General features: G+C 60.1%; 1 protein-coding gene across 5 annotated transcripts in view; it reads right to left on the bottom strand.

The window, feature by feature from the left end:
- The window catches only part of WNT7B (Wnt family member 7B), a 52,468-nt gene that overhangs the window by 18,042 nt on the left and 16,090 nt on the right, over positions 1-18,336 (bottom strand). For 3 of the 5 annotated variants that reach the window (XM_031463437.2, XM_031463436.2, XM_064491369.1), the window contains exon 2: positions 8,493-8,719. In XM_031463437.2, the coding sequence (XP_031319297.1) occupies positions 8,493-8,719 (227 nt within the window). Of the gene's footprint in view, positions 1-8,492; positions 8,720-8,922; positions 8,982-18,336 lie in introns of those variants that run through there. The other 2 variants (XM_064491368.1, XM_031463435.2) reach the window with 2 other exon arrangements.

Genomic DNA, 18,336 nt, shown 5'->3' with positions numbered 1-18,336 from the left:
CAGGAGAGTCACACTGGGTCGTCTTTGGGAGCCTATGGGGAGGATTTTAGATTTTATTCTACAAAGATGAAGAGCCCCTGGAGGGTGCTGCTTTGGCTGACATTGGAAAGGACCCTCTGGCTGACAGTAGGGGGTGGTGGAAGCAGGGGGACCCACAGGGAGGCTGTTGAAGAGGCTGGGTGAGAAATGCTGATGGCCTCCCAGGGGAGGAGGTGAGTGGCCAGGCTTGGGACACAGTCTGAGGGTGGAACCAATGAGACTAGCAGGTGGACTGGGTGAGGAGGTTTAGGGAAAGACAAGCCCAAAAGTATGCCTTAAGTGGGGCCTGGGCAGCTGGTGGGGGTGTCACCAAGAGAGGAGGGAGAGGGTCAGGTTGGGGGGACCCAGGAACTCCCTTGGCCATGGTAGTTCGGGGTGCCCAGGGGGCAACAGAAGGGAGGCAGGGACAGCAGGGGCAGATGGAGCTGGGGCTCCAGGGGGACTGGGCCCCATCCTTCACTCTCCCAAGTCTCGGTTTCCCCACATAACATGGGAGTGAGCCCAGCGTAGTGGGTTCCAAACCTTTTTAATGGGAGCTTTTGCCAGAAGGCTCTCCCCAAGGAGCAGATCAGAATGGGGCTGCTGGGGCTGAAGTGGGGTAGGGACATGAGACAGGCCTGAGGCCCAGCCAGTGGGACGCTGCCGGCTAGTGGGCTCCTTGAGCCCCCCACCCCCACCCCACCCGGCCCTCAGGCCCCCACAGCTTAGAAGGGGGTGGGGGAGTGCTGCGCACCCCTCAACCACTTATAGGTGGAGAGATGGAGGCCAGGAAGGCCAAGAGACACCCCAGGCCACACCAGGGGCCCCTGGTGTCACTCAGTGGAGTGGGTACAGTGCCCATGTCCTCCTTGGAGCTGCCCACGCCCCACCCGTGGCTCTGCAACAGGGCCTGGGCAAGTACCCTCTGCCTGAGCTGCCTCCCAGCACACACGGGGCTCAGGCTGGGGAGCCCTGGGAGAGGGGGTAGGCAGGAGCAGGGGAAGCCAGCAAGCCCAGAGATGCATCAGATCCCTGTCTGTGCACTGGAAAGATCGGAAGCCCAGAGGCCCCGCCCCGCCTCACCCCCTGCCAGCCTGACCCAGGGCTCTGGGTGGGGACCTGGCCTGGACCACCTGGGTCCCATCCAGGCTCTGCTGAGTGACGGCTGGACAGGCTACCTTGCACCCCTGTGCCTGTTTGTGTACCTGCCGAAGGGAGGTAAGCACATGGCCCACCTGGCCGGGGCCAGGGCGGCGAGGGGGAGGCTCAGAGGGGCTGGCACGCAGGAAACACTCAGTGCGCGGGCGCTGCTTTTATTACCCATCCCAGAGAGGCCCGGACCCTGGGCTGGGCGGGCCAGTGGTGGGCGGAGGCCTGTGTGTGCGCCGTGTGTGTGTGTGTGTGTGTGCGCACGTGTGTGTGTGTGCCGTGTGCCATGTGCATGTGTGTGTGCTGCGCTCCCTCCGCCCCTCTTTCTGCATGTCTCTGTCCTTCCCTCTCAGTTCCTGCCTCTCTGCGTCCCTCTGTCCCTCTCAGTCCCGCTGGCTCTCTCCCACCCCACCCCAGCCCCTACCCGAGCTGGGCCCCGGCTGAGTCAGTGTCTCCATGCTAAGCTCTTCCCTGCCGTTGTCATAAACAGAGCATCGGAAACAGTCACGCCAGGTCCAAACACGCCGGCACACCCGCACCCGCAGCCTTTGTTCTGACCCAGCGGGGCCCTCACACGCTGCCCAGCAGCCCTCCAGTGGGTCGTGGTCCTGCTGGGCTCGGGGGCCCTGGTCTGGAGTGGGCAAAGCCTAGCCGAGGTCCAAGAATCAAGGGGCAGCATGGCCGGAGCCCAGGGGTCTGCGTCCCAAGCTGGACTGTCCTTCTAGAAGCTTCCAGCACTGCCCTGTGGCTCTGGGGAGGCTGGGAAGGCCTCTCCTTCGGCCCTGGCTTCCAGCAGCCTCTCATGAGGGAGGGCAGCCCCAAGCAGCCGGCCCTCGGAACGCTCCCTCCCTCGTCAGGGCTGGTGGCAAAACCAATAACTGTCTGTGAGGAGGGACACAGTGGACCCAGAGCCCCGCCCCCCCAGTGGCTGCCCCTACCTGGCACCTGGACCCCTGCCAGCGCACAGGGCTGAACTGCGGGTTTGAATCTCTAGTCCTTACTCATGTGTGACCTTGGGCCAGTCAGCCTTCTGTGAGCCTCAGTCTCCCCATATATGATGGGTGGACACTGGGACCTGGAATAAGGATGTTTGTGACAGGCCTGGCCACAGCAGCCTTGGGAGAAACGGTGCTCCCAAAATTGGTCGCAGGAGGGGTTCCCCATGGAAACAGGCTCAGGTCCCAGCCAGGCTTTGCCCTTGGAGGTGAAGGTGGAGCCCGCCCACCGTGTGATCTGTGTCCTGTTCCATGGACCAGAGCCCAGAGTCCTGGACCCCTTGTCCATGGAGCCCGGGGCAGAACCCCAGTGCGAGGGCTGAGGAAGCAGAGGGCCTTCCTACTGCTATTCTAAGGACAGACCCCAAGTCCCGGTGGAGCCCGGCCCAGCCTCAGCCCTGCTAGAATGTGCGGCTGCGCCCAAGGTCACACCGGGGGCCTCAGGCAGCTGGCCCAGTGGGGTCTGCTCCCCCAGCAGTGCCCTCGCCCCTCCCAGGCCCCGTCCCCACCCCACAGTCTGTCCTGTCTGTCCCGGCCCTGCCCGGGAGGGTGGAAAATTCCCATCCTGGACGAGTTCCAGGCAGCCTCCAAGGGGCCGTGTGGAAGAATCAACCGCCCAGCCCAAGCCCCCAGCGGGCCCCCCGGGAGGGCCAGAGCCTGATCCCCTCCTGAACGGGCGCTCCGGGAGCAAGCTGGCCTTCTGGTGCAGGGGCCAGTGCCCACCTGGGGTGACCAGGGCCTCGTCGCACCCAAACCAGGGGTGGGCTTGGGTGGCCCTGCTCAGGAAAGTCCTTCCCACCCTGACATTCGAGGCCCCTGTCCCTCATGTCCTAGCTGCCTGGACACTAAGCTTCGAGCCTGGAAATGTTGTCCTGCTGCCTCAGGCTGGGCCTCCGGGCTGGGGTGGGGGTCGGGAGTGACCAAGACAGACAGCAGCCCCCAGAGCCAGGGCCCAGCCCGGCCTCCCAGGCCAGTGCCGTCAGCTCACCCAGGACATCCTGGGGACAAGGCTCCAAGTGCAGGGTTTGGTGGCCTTCTCCCCACCCGCCGCACCAGGCCTGCCCATACAGCCTGGTGAACAGTAACAGGGTCCGCCAAAGGGAGCCACCCTCACACTCCGCACTGACATCGCCAGTGACCCTCTGCCCTCAGCTGAGCCAGAGGACAGTGTCCTGGGAGGAGACAGTTGGATCTGGGTTCCAACATCCACTCAGCCTCTGAGCAAGGTGACTCCGGGCAGCTCCTGACCCCTTTGAGAACAGTGCCACCAATGGACGTCTTACACGAGTCACATAGGTCATTTCAAATTTTCTAGTAGCCACATAAAGATGGGTGATAATTTTGGTAACATTTTCTTTAGCCAAGATACCCAAATATTACCATTTCAGCATCTCAGTGTAAAAATCATTAAAGAGATCTTTGACTTGCTTTTTTCCTTCCAAGTTGCTGAAAACTGTTGTGTGTCTTACACTCATGGCTCCTCTCAGCCTACACGCACCATATTTTAAGTGCCCCCAGCTGTGTTTCCAAATGGGACAGAGCCCTTGTCCCTCCTGGGGAGTAATGCTGCACCTCCCTGTGCCTGGTCTGCAAAGCTGGGCAGGGGCTGGGCACACAGCAGGTGCACAGGGCCCGGGAGCTGCCTTTTCTCTTCCAAGAACCCACCAGTGGCCGGTCTGGAAGCCTCCAGACCCTCCCCTCTCAGACTGCTCCCTCAGATTGTCCAGAAACTGGTGCCCTCTGCGGAGCTCCCGCTGCTCAGGGATCGCTCCCAATGCAAATCTCACCCCCAAAGCAGATGGGAGCAGAGACAGTGGTGCCGCCGCCAGCCCAGGCAGCCATGTGAGGCTGGATTAGGCGCGGCCCCTATGCCTGGTCATGTCCAAGTGGCACATGATGGGCAGGACTCAGCGTTCCATGTCAGCTCGGGTTGGGGGCAGGGGCCCAAGCGCACACGGCCGTGGTCCCCATGCCCGGTGCCTGGGAGCTGGGCTCGGGCGGGGGTGGGGCAGCAAGCGGAAGGAAGCCCCTCTCCTGCTCAGAGCCATCTGTGCCTTCCAGGCCTTCTCAGCGCTCACAGCCTTCCAGCCCTGACCCCTTCTCCAGCTTCATGTCTCCCCTCCCTATGGTTTGCTCTGGACACTCCCCTCCCGTTCCTGGAAAATCCCGTCCGTTTTCTGGCCTCTGGGCTTTGGCACATGCTGTTCCCTCCACCTGGAGCCCCCTTCCTTGCTCTCAGCCTGGTCTGGGTTACTCTGATCCTCCCTAGGGTCTCAGCTTACACATCACACCATCACGAAACCCTCGACAAGAGTCCTGACTCTTTTACGGTGACTGTTAGAAAGTCCTGCCTTGCTCGGGGTCCCCGGGGGCCCTGAGTTGTCCTTGGAATATGAGGTTCACCCCCGACTCTCCTGTCTTCCCTGCCTCCTCCCCCACCCCATGGAAGAAGACAGCTGAGTCAGGGACACATCCATGCACCCCCTCCCCACAAGCTCAGTTCCAGGTTACAGAAGAGACAGGTAGGAGGGGCCAGGGTGGCCCAGCCTTGCTCTGTAGATGAGGAAATAGGCCTGGGGTGGGCTCGGGTGGCCAGAGGGTGGAGGCTGCCAAGCGTGAGGGGGGACAATGATGGTGGAGAGGGGACCTAGGGTGGGCCTCAACTCCCCGAAAGAAACAGAGCACCAGAGCCAGAGCAAAGCTAGCGCAGGGTCGTCACGAGAAAGGTCTGTCTTACATGGAGTAGTAAGCTCCCCATCCCTGGAGGCATGCAAGCAACAGCACAGGTGCAGGAAAAGGAGCTGGAACCATGCACAGGGACTGATTTGAGCCTTTATAGCATTTCCCTTCAGCTCTCAAGATTTAGGCATGGTCCAAGGTCACAGGCAAGGCCTGAAGGGGGCCTGTCCCACACACCCAGGCCATCCCCCCTCTCAGGGCCAATCATTAATTGGCACCGCTCGAGTGGCTGCTCCCACGAGTGCCCCCGGCTGCCTGCCAGCTCATGGCCCAGCTCCTATCCCGTGCCCGGGGCACCCGCATGCCTCTGACGTGGGCCGGCCTCACAGCTCGGCCCCACTTCCTGCTTGTGACTCCCAGCAGCTGAGCCCAGGGAGGGCAAGGTGCACGCTCAGACCACCATCACAGCACCCAGCGGGACTCCTGCTGCCTACAGGACCCAGCCCAGCTCAGCCTGCAGCCAGAGCCCTCCTAGCGGAGAGCGGGGCCCTCCTCAGATGGTAGTGAGGAGCCAGGGAGGGCTTCATGCCGGTCGGGAGACCCCGGGGGGCAGAGCGCAGGGGGGGGGGGGGCTTTGGCAGGTGCAGAGCTGGTGTGGGGCTGAGAGACCCCGGGAGGATGAGGCACCACGATGTGACTTCAGCCTGGTTGTCGACAAGAAAAAGCCAGGAGGGCTGAAAAAGGCATTCCCCTGCCTGCCCAGAGGGGAACTCAGATGTGAATAAGCAGAGCAGAGGGGAAGGGCCTCCCGGGGTGAGAAGCAACAGGAGCAAAGTCCCCAGGAGGGAACGAGCCGGCAAGCTCAGGGAAGGGGAAGGTTGGCTGTGACTGAAGCCCTAGCTTTGAAAGGGATGGCGGGAGGCAGGGGTGAGGTATGGCAGGAGCTACTCAGACTTCAAGCTAAAAACTTTATCCTGGGCAATAGGGAGCTACTGCAGGTTTTGGAGGAAGGGAGTGACACAGCATGGTCGGGACTGGGAAGGAGTCGGAGGAAGGAATTGATAGCTGCCAGAGGAGGGCCAGTGAGGCAGGCCCTGCGGTGGCCAGGAGAGAGAGTGGAAGGATGGACAGGAGGAGAAACATCGGGTTTCTGCTGAGACGACTGGGTGGGCAGGCCAGTGGGGAAGGCTGAGGACGGAGATTTAAGCAGTAAGATGCTGAGCATGTCAAGCCAGAGGCTCCCATGGGTGAGCTTGACAAGTGGTCCACGGGGGGTGGCCGCGCTGGCCTCGGCCCCAGGGGAGAGCTGACTGGGGCGGGGCCGGGAGGAGCAACCAGAGAGGAGGCCCAGGCCGGCTGGGGCCCGGCCAAGGAGGAGGGCTCAGTGGGCCACACGAAGGTCACGAACAGCCTGAACGAGGGTGGTGGGAGGAAGAAAATGAAGGACGGGGACAGTGGGTGTGGCCGTCTCTGTGGAAAAGTTTGCCCCTGAAATGCTCATGCAAGTGAGAGGGGGTGTCTTGGGTGAAGCAGAGCCTGAGATGCCCGACCCCGCGGGGAGCCCGCGAGGAGCATCACAGTGCAGCCCCGCCTTCCTGCACAAGGGGGCTTTATACCTCCGCAACCCTGTGGGCAGAGGGCTGGTCTCCAAGAAGGAACAGCGGTGAGACGGGAGCCGAGATCCTTATAGCACCAAGGGATGCTCAGAAAAAGTGACCTGTGTTCGCTATCTGGGGGCCGGTAACTGGCAGGAGGGCCAACGCTGCTCCTCTGGTTTTTGGAGGGTTCATAGGAGCCTGGCATTTACTGAGGCGCTGTTGCTGAACCTCCCTGCCTGGGGCCTGACCCTGAGGAGAGGCTCAGAGCAGCCAGGTCTCCCTCACCGCCTAGGTCTCAAGGTCCTGCATGAAGGGCGATCTCACACCTCTCTTCAGGCCACGGGACCATTTCCCCTGCCCGCCCTCCTTTGCACAGTGAGGCAGTGAGGGCTACCCAAAACGGGGAGGAGACTGGATATGAACCCAGCTCCACCGTGGGGCCACGGGCAACCACACAACTTCCCTGGCCTCAGCGTCCACAGCCGCGCAGTGGGGATGCTCACAGCTGCCTCGGAGCCCCGGAGTCTTGCAGGGGGGGTGGGCACCATGCAGGCAAGTGGGCACCTGGCATGGAGCGGGCACAGGTGCCGACACCCTCCCAACTGCGGTGGAGGGGGCAGGCAGCCCCACCCTCTCCCGCTGGCACCTGGAGGGAGGAAGCTGCACTTGGGTGGTGGGGCCCCAGGGAGGGGGCGGTGCCACTGTCCTGGCTGTGCCAGGTGCCACCCACAGGCTGCTCACCGCAAAGGGGCCCCTGGGGGCTTCCCCCTGTGCCTCCCCCAGCCCCACGCAGGCGTTCCAAGCCCTGAGGAGCTCAGCCCTGGCCTGCGTCCCGGCAGCTGTGGCTCTGCTCGGCAGGCAGGCTCCCTGGCCCTCTGGGAACGGAAGGACACATTGTACCCACACGTTTGGAGGCCCACCTGTGCCCGCAGGTTGGTGTCGGGGTAACAGGGCACCCCCTGCACGCCCGGTGCTGGGCCCTGTCACCACTCTCCACCCTCTGACCCTCACAGCGGCCTGGAGGGGCAGGATCTTTCACCCGCCCCGCTCTCACTCTCGCAACAGCCGTTGACTAGGCACCTACTGCATACAGGCCCTGGGGACCCAGATGGAGGCCTGCTGGAGCAGAACTCCTGTTACAAATGAGGAAACTGAGGCCCTGAAGGCCACACAGTGGCTTCCACGCAGGTCAGACTCAGTAAGTCCCAATTTCCCTCTAAGTCCTCAGTCTCCTTCCCTGGAAAATGGGCGCTATGAAGCCTTCCCCAGGGCCGTGAGGACAGGGAATGGGGCGTGTGGCCCAGGCGCTGTGCAAAGCCCAGCGGGGCACAGCCAGCAGAAATCTTGCCGCCCTGTTGATGTGTTCTGGTGGCTGCCACCGCCCATGGAAATGGAGGCCCACCCACTTCCCTGGTCCCGACTCCCTCTGTGCACCCCACCCACCCCGCCCGCAGCCAGCCAGACTCCTCGCTGCCCCGAGGCGTCCCACCACAGCGTCGCTCGTGCCTTTGCTCACACCGTTCCCTCTGCCCAGAATCCTTTCCACTCTCGGAGCCGCAGCCACACTTATGCAGCACTCCCTGGGGACCGGGCACCAGTCACCCTGCAGGAGCTGTTACTCTTACCCCATTTCCAGACACAGACACAGAGACACAGAGAGACAAAGCCTGACGCCGAGGTGCTCTAACGCCGCCCCGCCCTGCCCACTGCTACCCTGCCCGCTCACGTCCACACCGGGACGGTGTCCCCCAGCCCGACAGTCCAGAGCAAGGGCCCTTGTCCATTCACGCAGACTGGCTCCTGTCGACACCTCCCTTGTCCCAGACGTGACGGGGTCCCAGAGGGCCAGGCCAGGTCGGGGTTTCCCTGGGGTCCTGGGAGTCCAGCAGGCCAGGCCCAGAGAAGTGCAACGACAGCAAAGACATCGTCCAGCGGTTGCAGAAAAGGGAGTGTGGGCAGCCTGGCCTGGCCCTCCGTGGGCAGATGGGTGGCCCGGCCCCCAGCACCCAGAGCCCCGACGGCAGGGTCCCCGCGAGCCCAGAGGCTCCCTTACCTACTCGGAGCTCTTGCCCAAAGACGGTCTTCTCGCCGAGGGCAGAGCAGTTCCAGCGTCCGAAGCGGAACTGGTACTGGCACTCGTTGATGCCCATCTGGGCCCCCTCCCCGATCACGATGATGGCATCGGGCCGGCTCTGGCAGATGGCGCGCTGCCGTGGGGCCAAGCCGGGGATCTTGTTGCAGATGATGTTGGCTCCCAAGGCCACGACGGACGACAGCGCTCTGCAGGGAGGAGGGCACGGAGGAGGTGAGACGGCTGGGCAGGACCCCTCCTCCCCTAGTTGGTCTCCGTCTGCAAACGTGTTCCAGGAGCCCACCACGTGCCAAGCTCTGCCCTCCAGGGAACACAGCGCAGATCCCTGCCCTCCAGGGGCCACGTTCCACTGACCCACATGCATGATTCTGGCTTGAAAAGGCACACACACCTGCCCTCTCTCAGCCTCAAAATCACAAGAACACGATTGCAAGAACCATGAATCAACAAACAGTTCCATGGAATGCAAGAACCATGGCTCTCCACGCTTCGGAATCAGATACACAGACCCTTCCGGGATTTGACAACCATTAACCTGGAACTGTCCACAGCTGCCCCCCCCCAAGTAGCACATCCCAACTCCCAGACAACTGAGGCTTTTCCATCACTTGGCAACCCCTGGGTCTCCGCTCCCCAGGGCTGCCTGGGCCAGACTGGGAGCCATGCCCACCAGGTCCTGACTCCAGCCACAGCCCATGTGTGACCTTGGGAAGACACTCTGCCTCTCTGAGCCTCAGTTTTCACACCTGTGACGTGGGGTACAAACACTGGTTCCCACCACCATCGCCGCACAGTCTCAGACCAGAGAGCCGCAGGGAGAAAGCGATACGCGTGCGGATGACTCTTAATACTCACTAGTTTCTGGATGACTGGGTGCCCTCAGGGGAGGAAGCAGGGCTGACGCAAACTGAGCACCTACTGTGTGCTGGACTCAGCAGGATGCTTTATTGCAACATCACATCCTCATGCGGTCCCCTGAGGGTGCCCTGTGATTAACCTCCTGGTAACCTCCGGGAGCTGAGGCCCCAGGCAGGAGGGCACAGGCTGGGCTCACTCCCTCTTTACCTGGGTGTTATCGGCGTGGTTCTTTGTTTGTTTAAGGAGGTGAAATCCACATAGCAGAATGGTAACCACTGTGAAGTTCTACAGCACCGGGTACATTCACAGTGTTGTTCAAACACCACCTCTGCCAAGTTCCGAGGCGCTGTCACTTCCCCAGGAGGAAACCCCATACCCCTTAGCAGTCACTTCCCTCTCCTCCTCCCCCAGCCCCTGGCGACCACTAATCTGCCTTCTGTGCCTGTGGGTTTGCCTGTTCTGGACATTTTTTATAAATGGAATCATACAACATGTGACCTTTTGTGCCTGGCTCTTTTCACTTAGTATGGTGCGCTCAAGGTTCACCCATGTTGTTTCATGAATCAGCACTTCCTTCTTTTTTATGGCCAAGTAATATTCCATTGTCTGGAGAGACCACATTCTCTGTGTCCATTCATCACTGATGGACATTTGGGTTGGTTCCACCTTTTGGCTTTTGTGAATGATGTTGCCGTGAACACATGCACACAAGTTTTTGAGCCCCTGTTTTAAGTTCTTCGGGGCAGGTATCTAGGAGTGGAATTGCTGGGTCCCGTGGTGGTTGTGCTTTTTGAGGAACTGCCAGACGGTTTCCCACAGAAGCTGCACCAATTGGTTTTAAGCACCAGAGGAGATGGGGCAGTAAGCTAAGAGGTGGGGGGTGCTGGTTCCTGAAGAGCTACGGGTATGAGGTGGGTTTCAAGATAGCGTCTGGCTTCAAACAACAGACCAGGGGGCAAAAGGTGGGAGTGGGGAGGCCACGAGGGGCTCCCCAAAGCTGATGCCCAGGCCCCAGCCTCCTGGCTCAGTGAGCTCCCTCCTTCTGCCCACGGCCTGCCAACCCTTTTCTTGAGAGAAACGAGTCAGTGTTTTTCCAGGGCAGCCGAGCACCCACAGCCAGATGGGAAAGTCCCCGTGTGGCATGAGCCCACAGCACGTGCTGCGACCAGAACGCCGCGGTGACACTCAATCCCCGTGGCCCGCCCGCCCCGCCCACTAATCTGGCCAAGACCCCCCCGGGCCTCCCACGGGCACAATGGGCAGAAATGCCCAAGGCTGGCGTGGAGGAAGAGCATCTGGCCGGGTGGGGCTGGGATCTGGGGAATTCAGCCCCAAGTAATTGTAGATGCTCAGAAAACCAACCCGGGGAAATGAGATGGATGGGAACCCTGCCGGGCACCAGCCTCCAGGCCTCGGGCGGGAGCCCCGAGGCTAAAAGCACGTTCCCAGATTCTTCCAGCAGGCTCTAGGCTGCAAAGCCCCGGTGCCAGCGTAAGAGCCCCTGCTCCTGGGGGCAAGAGTTCAGACAAACTGGGCCATGGGGGAGCCCCAGTGGGATTTGGGACGGACCTAGGGGCAGAAACAGATTATTGCAGCTCTGGTCTCCCTCCTCCAGGCAGGCCCCCTCCCATCCCGCTCAGAGCCCGCCCGTAGCCCCCCCAGCTCCTTTCCTCAACCTGGAGGCCTCTTGGGACTGGCCTGACAAGCCGCGCCTCTGCTTATGCTTGTCCCTCTGCCTGGGAGGCCTCCCTCCCTCCCTTTTTCTGTCTGACAAACTCTCCTTCCCTTCCAGGGCCAAGTTCAAGCCTCCAGGCACTGAGGACATGCACAGTGGACACTTGTCACCCCTGGTCTCACTGTCATTGTTCCACACCCAGCTCCCCCACCAGCCCACAGAAACCTCAAGGGCAGTGCCAGCTCTGAGCTGACCCTGGGGCCTCGGGCTGCCTCGTGCAGCCAACTATGAGTGTGTGTGGACAGGATGGATGAATGAACGAATGAGTAAACACTCAGGGATTATGTCTAAAAGAGCTTCTGCAACTCAGTCACAAGAAGACAGTCCAATTTAAAAATAGGTGAAGGCCTTAGATATTTCTTCAAAGGGACAAATGGCCAGTGATCACGGAAAAGATTCTAAACATCACTCATTAGGGAAACACAAATCAGAAACACAGAGAGGTGCCACCGCAGAGCCACTAGGACGGCTGTGATCAAAACAACAGAAAATAGCACACGTTGTCAAGGATGTGGGGAAACTGGAACCCTTGTGCATTGCTGGTGGAATTGTAAAATGGTCCAGCCGCTGTGGGCAAGAGTTGGAAAAGTCCAACTCAAAAAGGTAAACACAGAATGACCATAGGACCCAGGAATCCCATTTCTAGGTGTATATCCGAAAGAACGAAGGCAGGTGTTCAAACAAAAACCTGTACACAAATGTTCATAGCAGCACTAATCACAATAGCCCAAAAGAGGAAATAACCCAGATGTCCCTCAACGGATGAGTGGCTAAACAGAATGTGGTCTACCCAGATAATGGAATATTACTTGGTCATAAAAAGGAATGAAGTCCAAAGATATGCTACATGGATGAACCCCAGAAACATTATGTTCAGTGAAAGAAGCCAGACACAAAAGGCCACATCTTGTCTGATTCCTCATATATGAAATGCCCAGCAAAGGTGAATCTGCAGAGACAGGGACAGACTAGTGGTTGCCAGGGGTTGGGGGAGGGGGAGTGGGGAGTCACTGCTTAATAGGTGTGGAATTTCCAACTGGTGTGACGGAAAAGCTACAGAATCAGGGAGAGGTGATGGTCACACAACATTGTGAATGTACTTAACACCACAAAATTATATCCTTGAACGTGGTTAAAGTGGCGAATTTTGTGTTAAATGAATTTGAAACACAGATTTTAAAAATTCTGTCTATATACAGGACTTCCATACTCTCAGGCATAGGTGGGATGGGTGGAAGGGGACAAGAGGGGCCTTGCCCACAGACACCCTGCTTTTACTCACTTAATGCTTCCCCAGGGCGAGGGTGCCTATGGAGTAGGGGGCTGGAGCCCCCAGCCCGGCTCCAGCATGCTAGCACATGGATTAGAGGTGAAGCAAAGGCTTCAGAGAAGACAGTCAGGAGCATAAACAAGCAGGTATGGTTGATAATTCAGAAATGACTTCAAACTTGTCTCCCTTAGAACCTGAGGATTTTCCCCCTAAAGGTACCAGATACTCCCCTTCTGAGCACCGGTCTTGGACGACACGCTCCTCTGCTGTGTCTCAGGCCTCTCCAGGCAAGATGAGCCTGGCCATTTCCACGTTGCAAGTGCGCAGACTGGAGCTCAGAAAGGCTAGTGGACCTGCCCCAGGCCACACAGCCAGGTCCCTGCTTCCAGAACCCCGGTGGAAGCAGCCCCGTGGCTCAGGGCACAGCACAAAACACAGCTCAAAACACAAGCTGACATGGTTCCCTTGATCAGAATCCTCCAGATCACTTGCTCCTTCGTCCAGGTTTATGGACAGCTTCCAGTGCTGGCTTCTGAGGTCTGACAACCAATCTTGGCGCCGTGTCCATCCCCCCTGACAGCCCCACACATGCCCGGCTAGTCTGCCCTCTGCCCTCCCTGTGCGGGCCTGGCCCTGCCACCGCCTGGGACCTGCCCACGCTGTTCCTCCTGTCTGGAGGAGAGGGGGCTGCAGATGCCAGGGCCCGCGGCTGGCCGGCATTAGGGAACATCAGTGTAGGAAAGGGGTAACACAGTATGACTACATCACTGCTGCTCTGGAGGGCAGAGGAGGGCGGACCAGGCGGTGTTCCGGGGTAACCGGCAGTTTGGGGGTGAGGACATGCTAGGGGTGCTCTCCGCGAGCTGTCTCACGGGGTGGGCCCAGCTCTCACCCCAGGTGCCCCAGGAGAGGCCGGCAGCGAGGCCCTGCATGTCCCCAAGCACAGGGAAGCCAAGCGGGGAGCTCGTGTTTCTGTCACTGACTTTCTCCATGGAAAATTCTGCTGCGGCTCATCCCCCCCGCGCTATTCAGGGGCCTCAGGACACAGGCAAGATGCCAGGAGGTGTGGGCAAAGCTGAAAGTCTGGAACTTTCCTCACCGCTGGCCTGGGCCAGTCCCACAAAGGGAGCTTGGAGGACGAGGGTTTCAGGTGCTGCAGACAAGCTGCTGCCTCGTCCCCACCCGCTGAGGGCTGAGGACCGGACCCTCCCGTCTCAGACCAGAGGCCCAGCAAGGAGCGCTTCACGGCCATGTTGCACGCACCGGGTCTGAGCCGGCATGGTGCGAGGAGGCAGGTGCCTCTGAGCAATGGGAAGATCTTTCCACCTGCCAGAGGGGTCCAGTGGATGAGGCTGCCTCCAGGACAAGGGGGTTCCAGTGAGGGTAAGGGGCAGGTGACCACTGCCAGGCAACAGATGGGCAGAGACGTGGCCAAGGGAGCGGGGCCTTTGCTGCAGCATCAGCCGGGTACAAGCCCCCACTGGCAGCCCTGCGGGGGGGTTAGGAACCGGAGTGTCGGTGCGGGCCGGCTGAGCTGGGACCCCGGCTCTGCCTTTTCCTGGCTCTGAGACCTCAGGCAAGTTTCTTAACCTCTCTGTGCCTCAGTTTCCGCATCTATAAAGTGGGAGTAATAATAGCCATGATGGGGGAGGTTATAGTTCAGTGGTAGAGTGAGTGCTTAGCATGCACGAGGTCCTGGGTTCAATCCCCAGTACCTCCATTAAAATAAGTAACATGCATACATACACACATACACCAAATTACCTACCCCCTGGCCCCACAAAAAAAAGAAAAAAATAATAACCATGATGCATCACAGAGCTGCCAGGAGGAATGCATGATTCCAAGTACAGGGCACTTCGTAGCTGGCCTGTGGGGAGAGCTCATCGATGGTGGCCACTGGTAACCCTCATGGCCTGAGACTGGAGACCCATCACTGACTCTCATTCACTGAGCCCCTGGGATCCAGCCTCCTTGTGGGGATCAGGGACCAGCTATGTCTATCTGGGGCACGAGCGCTTCAACAGGCAGTTCTGAAGCCAGTGGGGGTCCCCATCACCACCAGGGGCTTCATCCCTGGGCCAGCTCTTTCTTCCCTCCGAGCCAGCAATTTCACTCTGGGGTCTATACATCCAGCAGAAGCAAGCGCTTACATTTGCCAAAGGACATGCATGCGTGTCTCCAGCTCAACCCGAAAACAAGAACCTCGGTTCCATCACCGGGAGAATGACAGAAAATCTGTGGTACATTCCCACAGCGGGACGCAAACCGCTTACACACATGACTCTCCCAGACCCTGTGTTGAGCAAAAGACAGGAAAACATGGATGTTACCACGTAGAAGAAGCTCCAGATCAAGCAGAACTCAGCTAGATAAAAACCAGAATGGAGTTACCCTTGGGTGGGAGGCACTGATGGAGAGAGGGCACCAGGGAGCCTGCTGGGTGCCAGAATGTTCCCTCTCCCTAGCTGGGTAGTCGTGACATGGGTGCCCACGTATGTAAACATGCGTCAGGGCCCACTTGAGATTCCTGCGCGTGATGCAAGTTATTCCTCGACAAAATGTAAACTGTTTCAATACAGAACTTTACAGGGCTGGCAGGACAAGGCAAGAACGAAAACTCCAAGCTTCCGTACAAAAAGTAAAATAAAGAAAGCACACTGAAGAAATGCAACGTGAACACTAAAAATCACTCCTGTGTGCTTTGTGTGCCCGGCCTCGAGGGGTGCTGACCCCTTCTGCAGCATGGGTGGGTGGGGTCCGCTGTGGCTGCGGAAGGCGGGGGAAGGGGGGCGCCCCCTGCAGGCAGAACTGGGCTGGGCCAGAGCACAGCCTGGATCTGCTGAGAGCTGTCCCCTGCCTGTCTGCCGCCCTCCAGCCCTAGCTGGACTCTGTCCACAGATGTTGGCAGCCCAGCCAGAGGACCACACCTTGGTCCTCTGGGAATGCCATATGGCAGAGACAGGCTGCCTCGGCAGCTCCCAGGCAGTGAGGGGGGTGCGCACAGGAGACCCTGAGGACTGTGGGGGTGGAGGGAGCCCTTCATGGGTGGCACTGTGCCAGGCAGTGCCATCCTGGTCTTAGCCTGCCCCCAGCCCAGCACTTGAGCCAGTGGGCAAAACTGCCCACCTGCTCGCTGTCCTCTGTCCAGAAGAGCTGGGCCCCCCGGTGGGGCCAGGCCCCATCAGGTGGCCTCCTCCCAGTTGGGCCTGAGCCTGGGAGGGGTCAGAGCTCTGGCCTGTGGCCACTCTAGCTTGGACTCCTGTCTAGGCCAAGCCCCACTCCTACTGAGACCCAGGCTGGGGGCTCCTGGGGCAGCCTCCCCCTCCCAGCACCCGTGGGGAACTTTTGGGGCACCCGAGAGTCAGGGACCCTGAGGACCTGAGACAGTCAGTTGGAGGAACTATGCTCAGGATTAGAGCCATCCTGTCCTCCTGTCTCTGCGTGGGACACCCTGCTTTGTTCAGGAGCTAACCCCCCGCCAAAACCTGCCCCTACAGCTAGGAATCTAACCTAAATCCCTCATGCTGTTAAACTCAAGGCGGAGTGAGCACCTACTGTATGCTAGATCCTGGGCTCAGGGGTCCCGTCAGTGGGAAGGCAGATGTTACAACAATAATTATTCTTATTGTTGTTATTCCTTAGAATAAGAACTGAAAAGGTCCAAAAGGTCCAGCTACCTGCCAAGCAGCTCATGGAGGGAGGGAGCAGAGACCAGGACCCGCACCTCCTGGACCCAGACTGGTCAGTGCCCTGGCCTGGCCCGGCTGACCCTCAGTGGTCACCATGGAACAGCCAGACAAGTGACAGATGGACAGGTGAGCCAGTGGGACGCATGGAGACATGGCTTCGACACAACTGCTGGGGCCTCCCAGGGGCGGTGACCCCAGCTCATGCAGGACATCCTCTGTGGGGCTGGGGCCACACGTGCACCCCACTTGCTCTTAGACTGGTACAGGTCAATAAAAATCAGCTTTCATTCACACTGTAATATTGCTGAGAAAATGCCAGCTTCTTACGAGAGCCTAGCACTTCAGGTCCCAGGAGGCAGGCAAGGGGCTGGGATTATGGGGGTGTAGCCACCCAAAGTACCCTCAAGAGGGTTTTGATCCACAGGCACCACCAGTGACAAGACAAACTGTGTCTTTCTGCTTAGAACGCCAGAGAGAAATGGCGTCATTGCCAGCCCAGGTCCACGTAGCGGAACAGCCTCTTAGACCCGGAGGAAGCCTCGGGCCATCTGATCTGTCCACGGAGCCTTCAAGTATAGCCACGGATGCGGCCGCGGGAGTCAGCACCTCCACCTCAGCATGTCCTCTCTCCTACGAATTCCCCAGCAATCCACCCCACAAACCACAGCCGGGGACAGAGATGCCCAGCAGAGGGCGAACGGCCCACCCTGGCAGGGACCACAGCCTTGCTCCCCAGCCTGGCCCAGAGCTCCCTCTCACTGGACCGAGCACCAGCTCTCATGCAGCCCACCCCACTCCCAGTGCTGGGCTGGAGCAGCCCCTGCCCCTAACCAACCACAGAATCCTGGAAACGTTCCCGAGGCTAGGACCAGGGCAGCACTCCATGGGGGAGACTAGGATCCAAGTACTTTCCGGAACCCAGGCCTTGTGACCCAGCCTGCTGGGCCTCAACACCCCAGACCCCTCCCAGAGCCGCAGGAGCCAGGAGAGGGTCACTGGGGGACATCTGACCCCTGCCTTCCTCCTGGGGCAGAAGCTTGCACCACCCTTGGGAAGGTGAGCAGTGATGAGAGAGGACTTCCCCAGAGGCAGCCCACCCCGACCCCTGCCTCTGGGGCCACCCCCACCCCCAGCCTGCCCCTTGGCCCCGCCCCAACACCAGCAGGGTGTGGCCTCGCCGCCTGAGTCAGGCCTGCCAGGCTGCTCCTCATTGGTCCTGGGTTGGTGTCAGTCATGAGGCTGGCCCCAGGCACGCCCCTTATTACTCACTCTGACACTCCCTACATCACTCACTCTGTGTTCTCTCCAGGTCCTCCTCCCAGGCCTGCTGGTCTCCCCAGGGCAGAGACCCTCCTCAGGGAGGCCTTCCCACCCACTGGCCCCCCAGGGAGCCGGGACTCTGTGCTTGGCCCCCTCAGGCTTTTCCTGATGCCGTCTGGGTCCGGGTCTGTCTACCACCACCAGCCGTAGGCTCCCCAGAGTCGGGGTCCCCAACATTGCCCAGTAGCCAGAGGGCCCTGAGCCAACCTTGGACATAGCCTCCCACCCCAGCCCCAGCTCCCTGGGAGGTGGGGACAGGTGGCTGAACTGGGCCAGATCTCCAGCCTCCCTCCAGGCCGCCATCCCTGGCTTGGCCCCGGCTGCCCAGCTGCCCAGAGCTCCTCCAGCCCACGCTCCTGGCCCCGGGCACTTCGCAGTTCTTCCTTCTCGGGCATCCTCGGGCAAAATATTTGAAGAATGTTCTAATTATCTGTGATCAGCCAGGGAGGCAAGCCTGGGTCCACTTGTCCAGGAAGTAACTCGACAAATACCTGGGAGGCAGCACCTGGCCCCTACGCCCACCCAAGGCTCTGTCCCTGCCAGCCTCTCCCTCTGGTGGGCAGGAGTTGGCCCAGAACTTTCCAGCCACAGACGGGCCAGAGGAGGCTCTTCGGCTCTGAAGCCCCGCAGGGTCCCGTGGGGCAGGGTAGGGGCAGGGGTTAATGGCGGTCCCAGTGCTCCTGCTTGTCAGATGGGGCTAAGAACGTCCTCCAGGTCTGGGGCCACTGCAGACCCCTGGGGCGATCGCAGTGCCAGGGCTTGGGTCCCCACAGCCCCCTCCTGTCAGACAGATCAGGACAGAATGGAACAGAAGGGCTGATGCAGCCGACGTAGGGCCTCCTGGCACACAGGCCACCTGTCCCTGCTCTGCTTTCTTGAATCTGCTCATCTTCTTCCCCTGCTGGGGTTCCAGGCCAGCCTGGGGGCGGG

The sequence above is a fragment of the Camelus dromedarius genome, chromosome 11, assembly GCF_036321535.1.
Source record: "Camelus dromedarius isolate mCamDro1 chromosome 11, mCamDro1.pat, whole genome shotgun sequence".
NCBI classification, from domain to species: domain Eukaryota; kingdom Metazoa; phylum Chordata; class Mammalia; order Artiodactyla; family Camelidae; genus Camelus; species Camelus dromedarius.
Note: the sequence above shows the minus strand (reverse complement) of the source record. Positions and strands in the feature narration are given on the sequence as shown.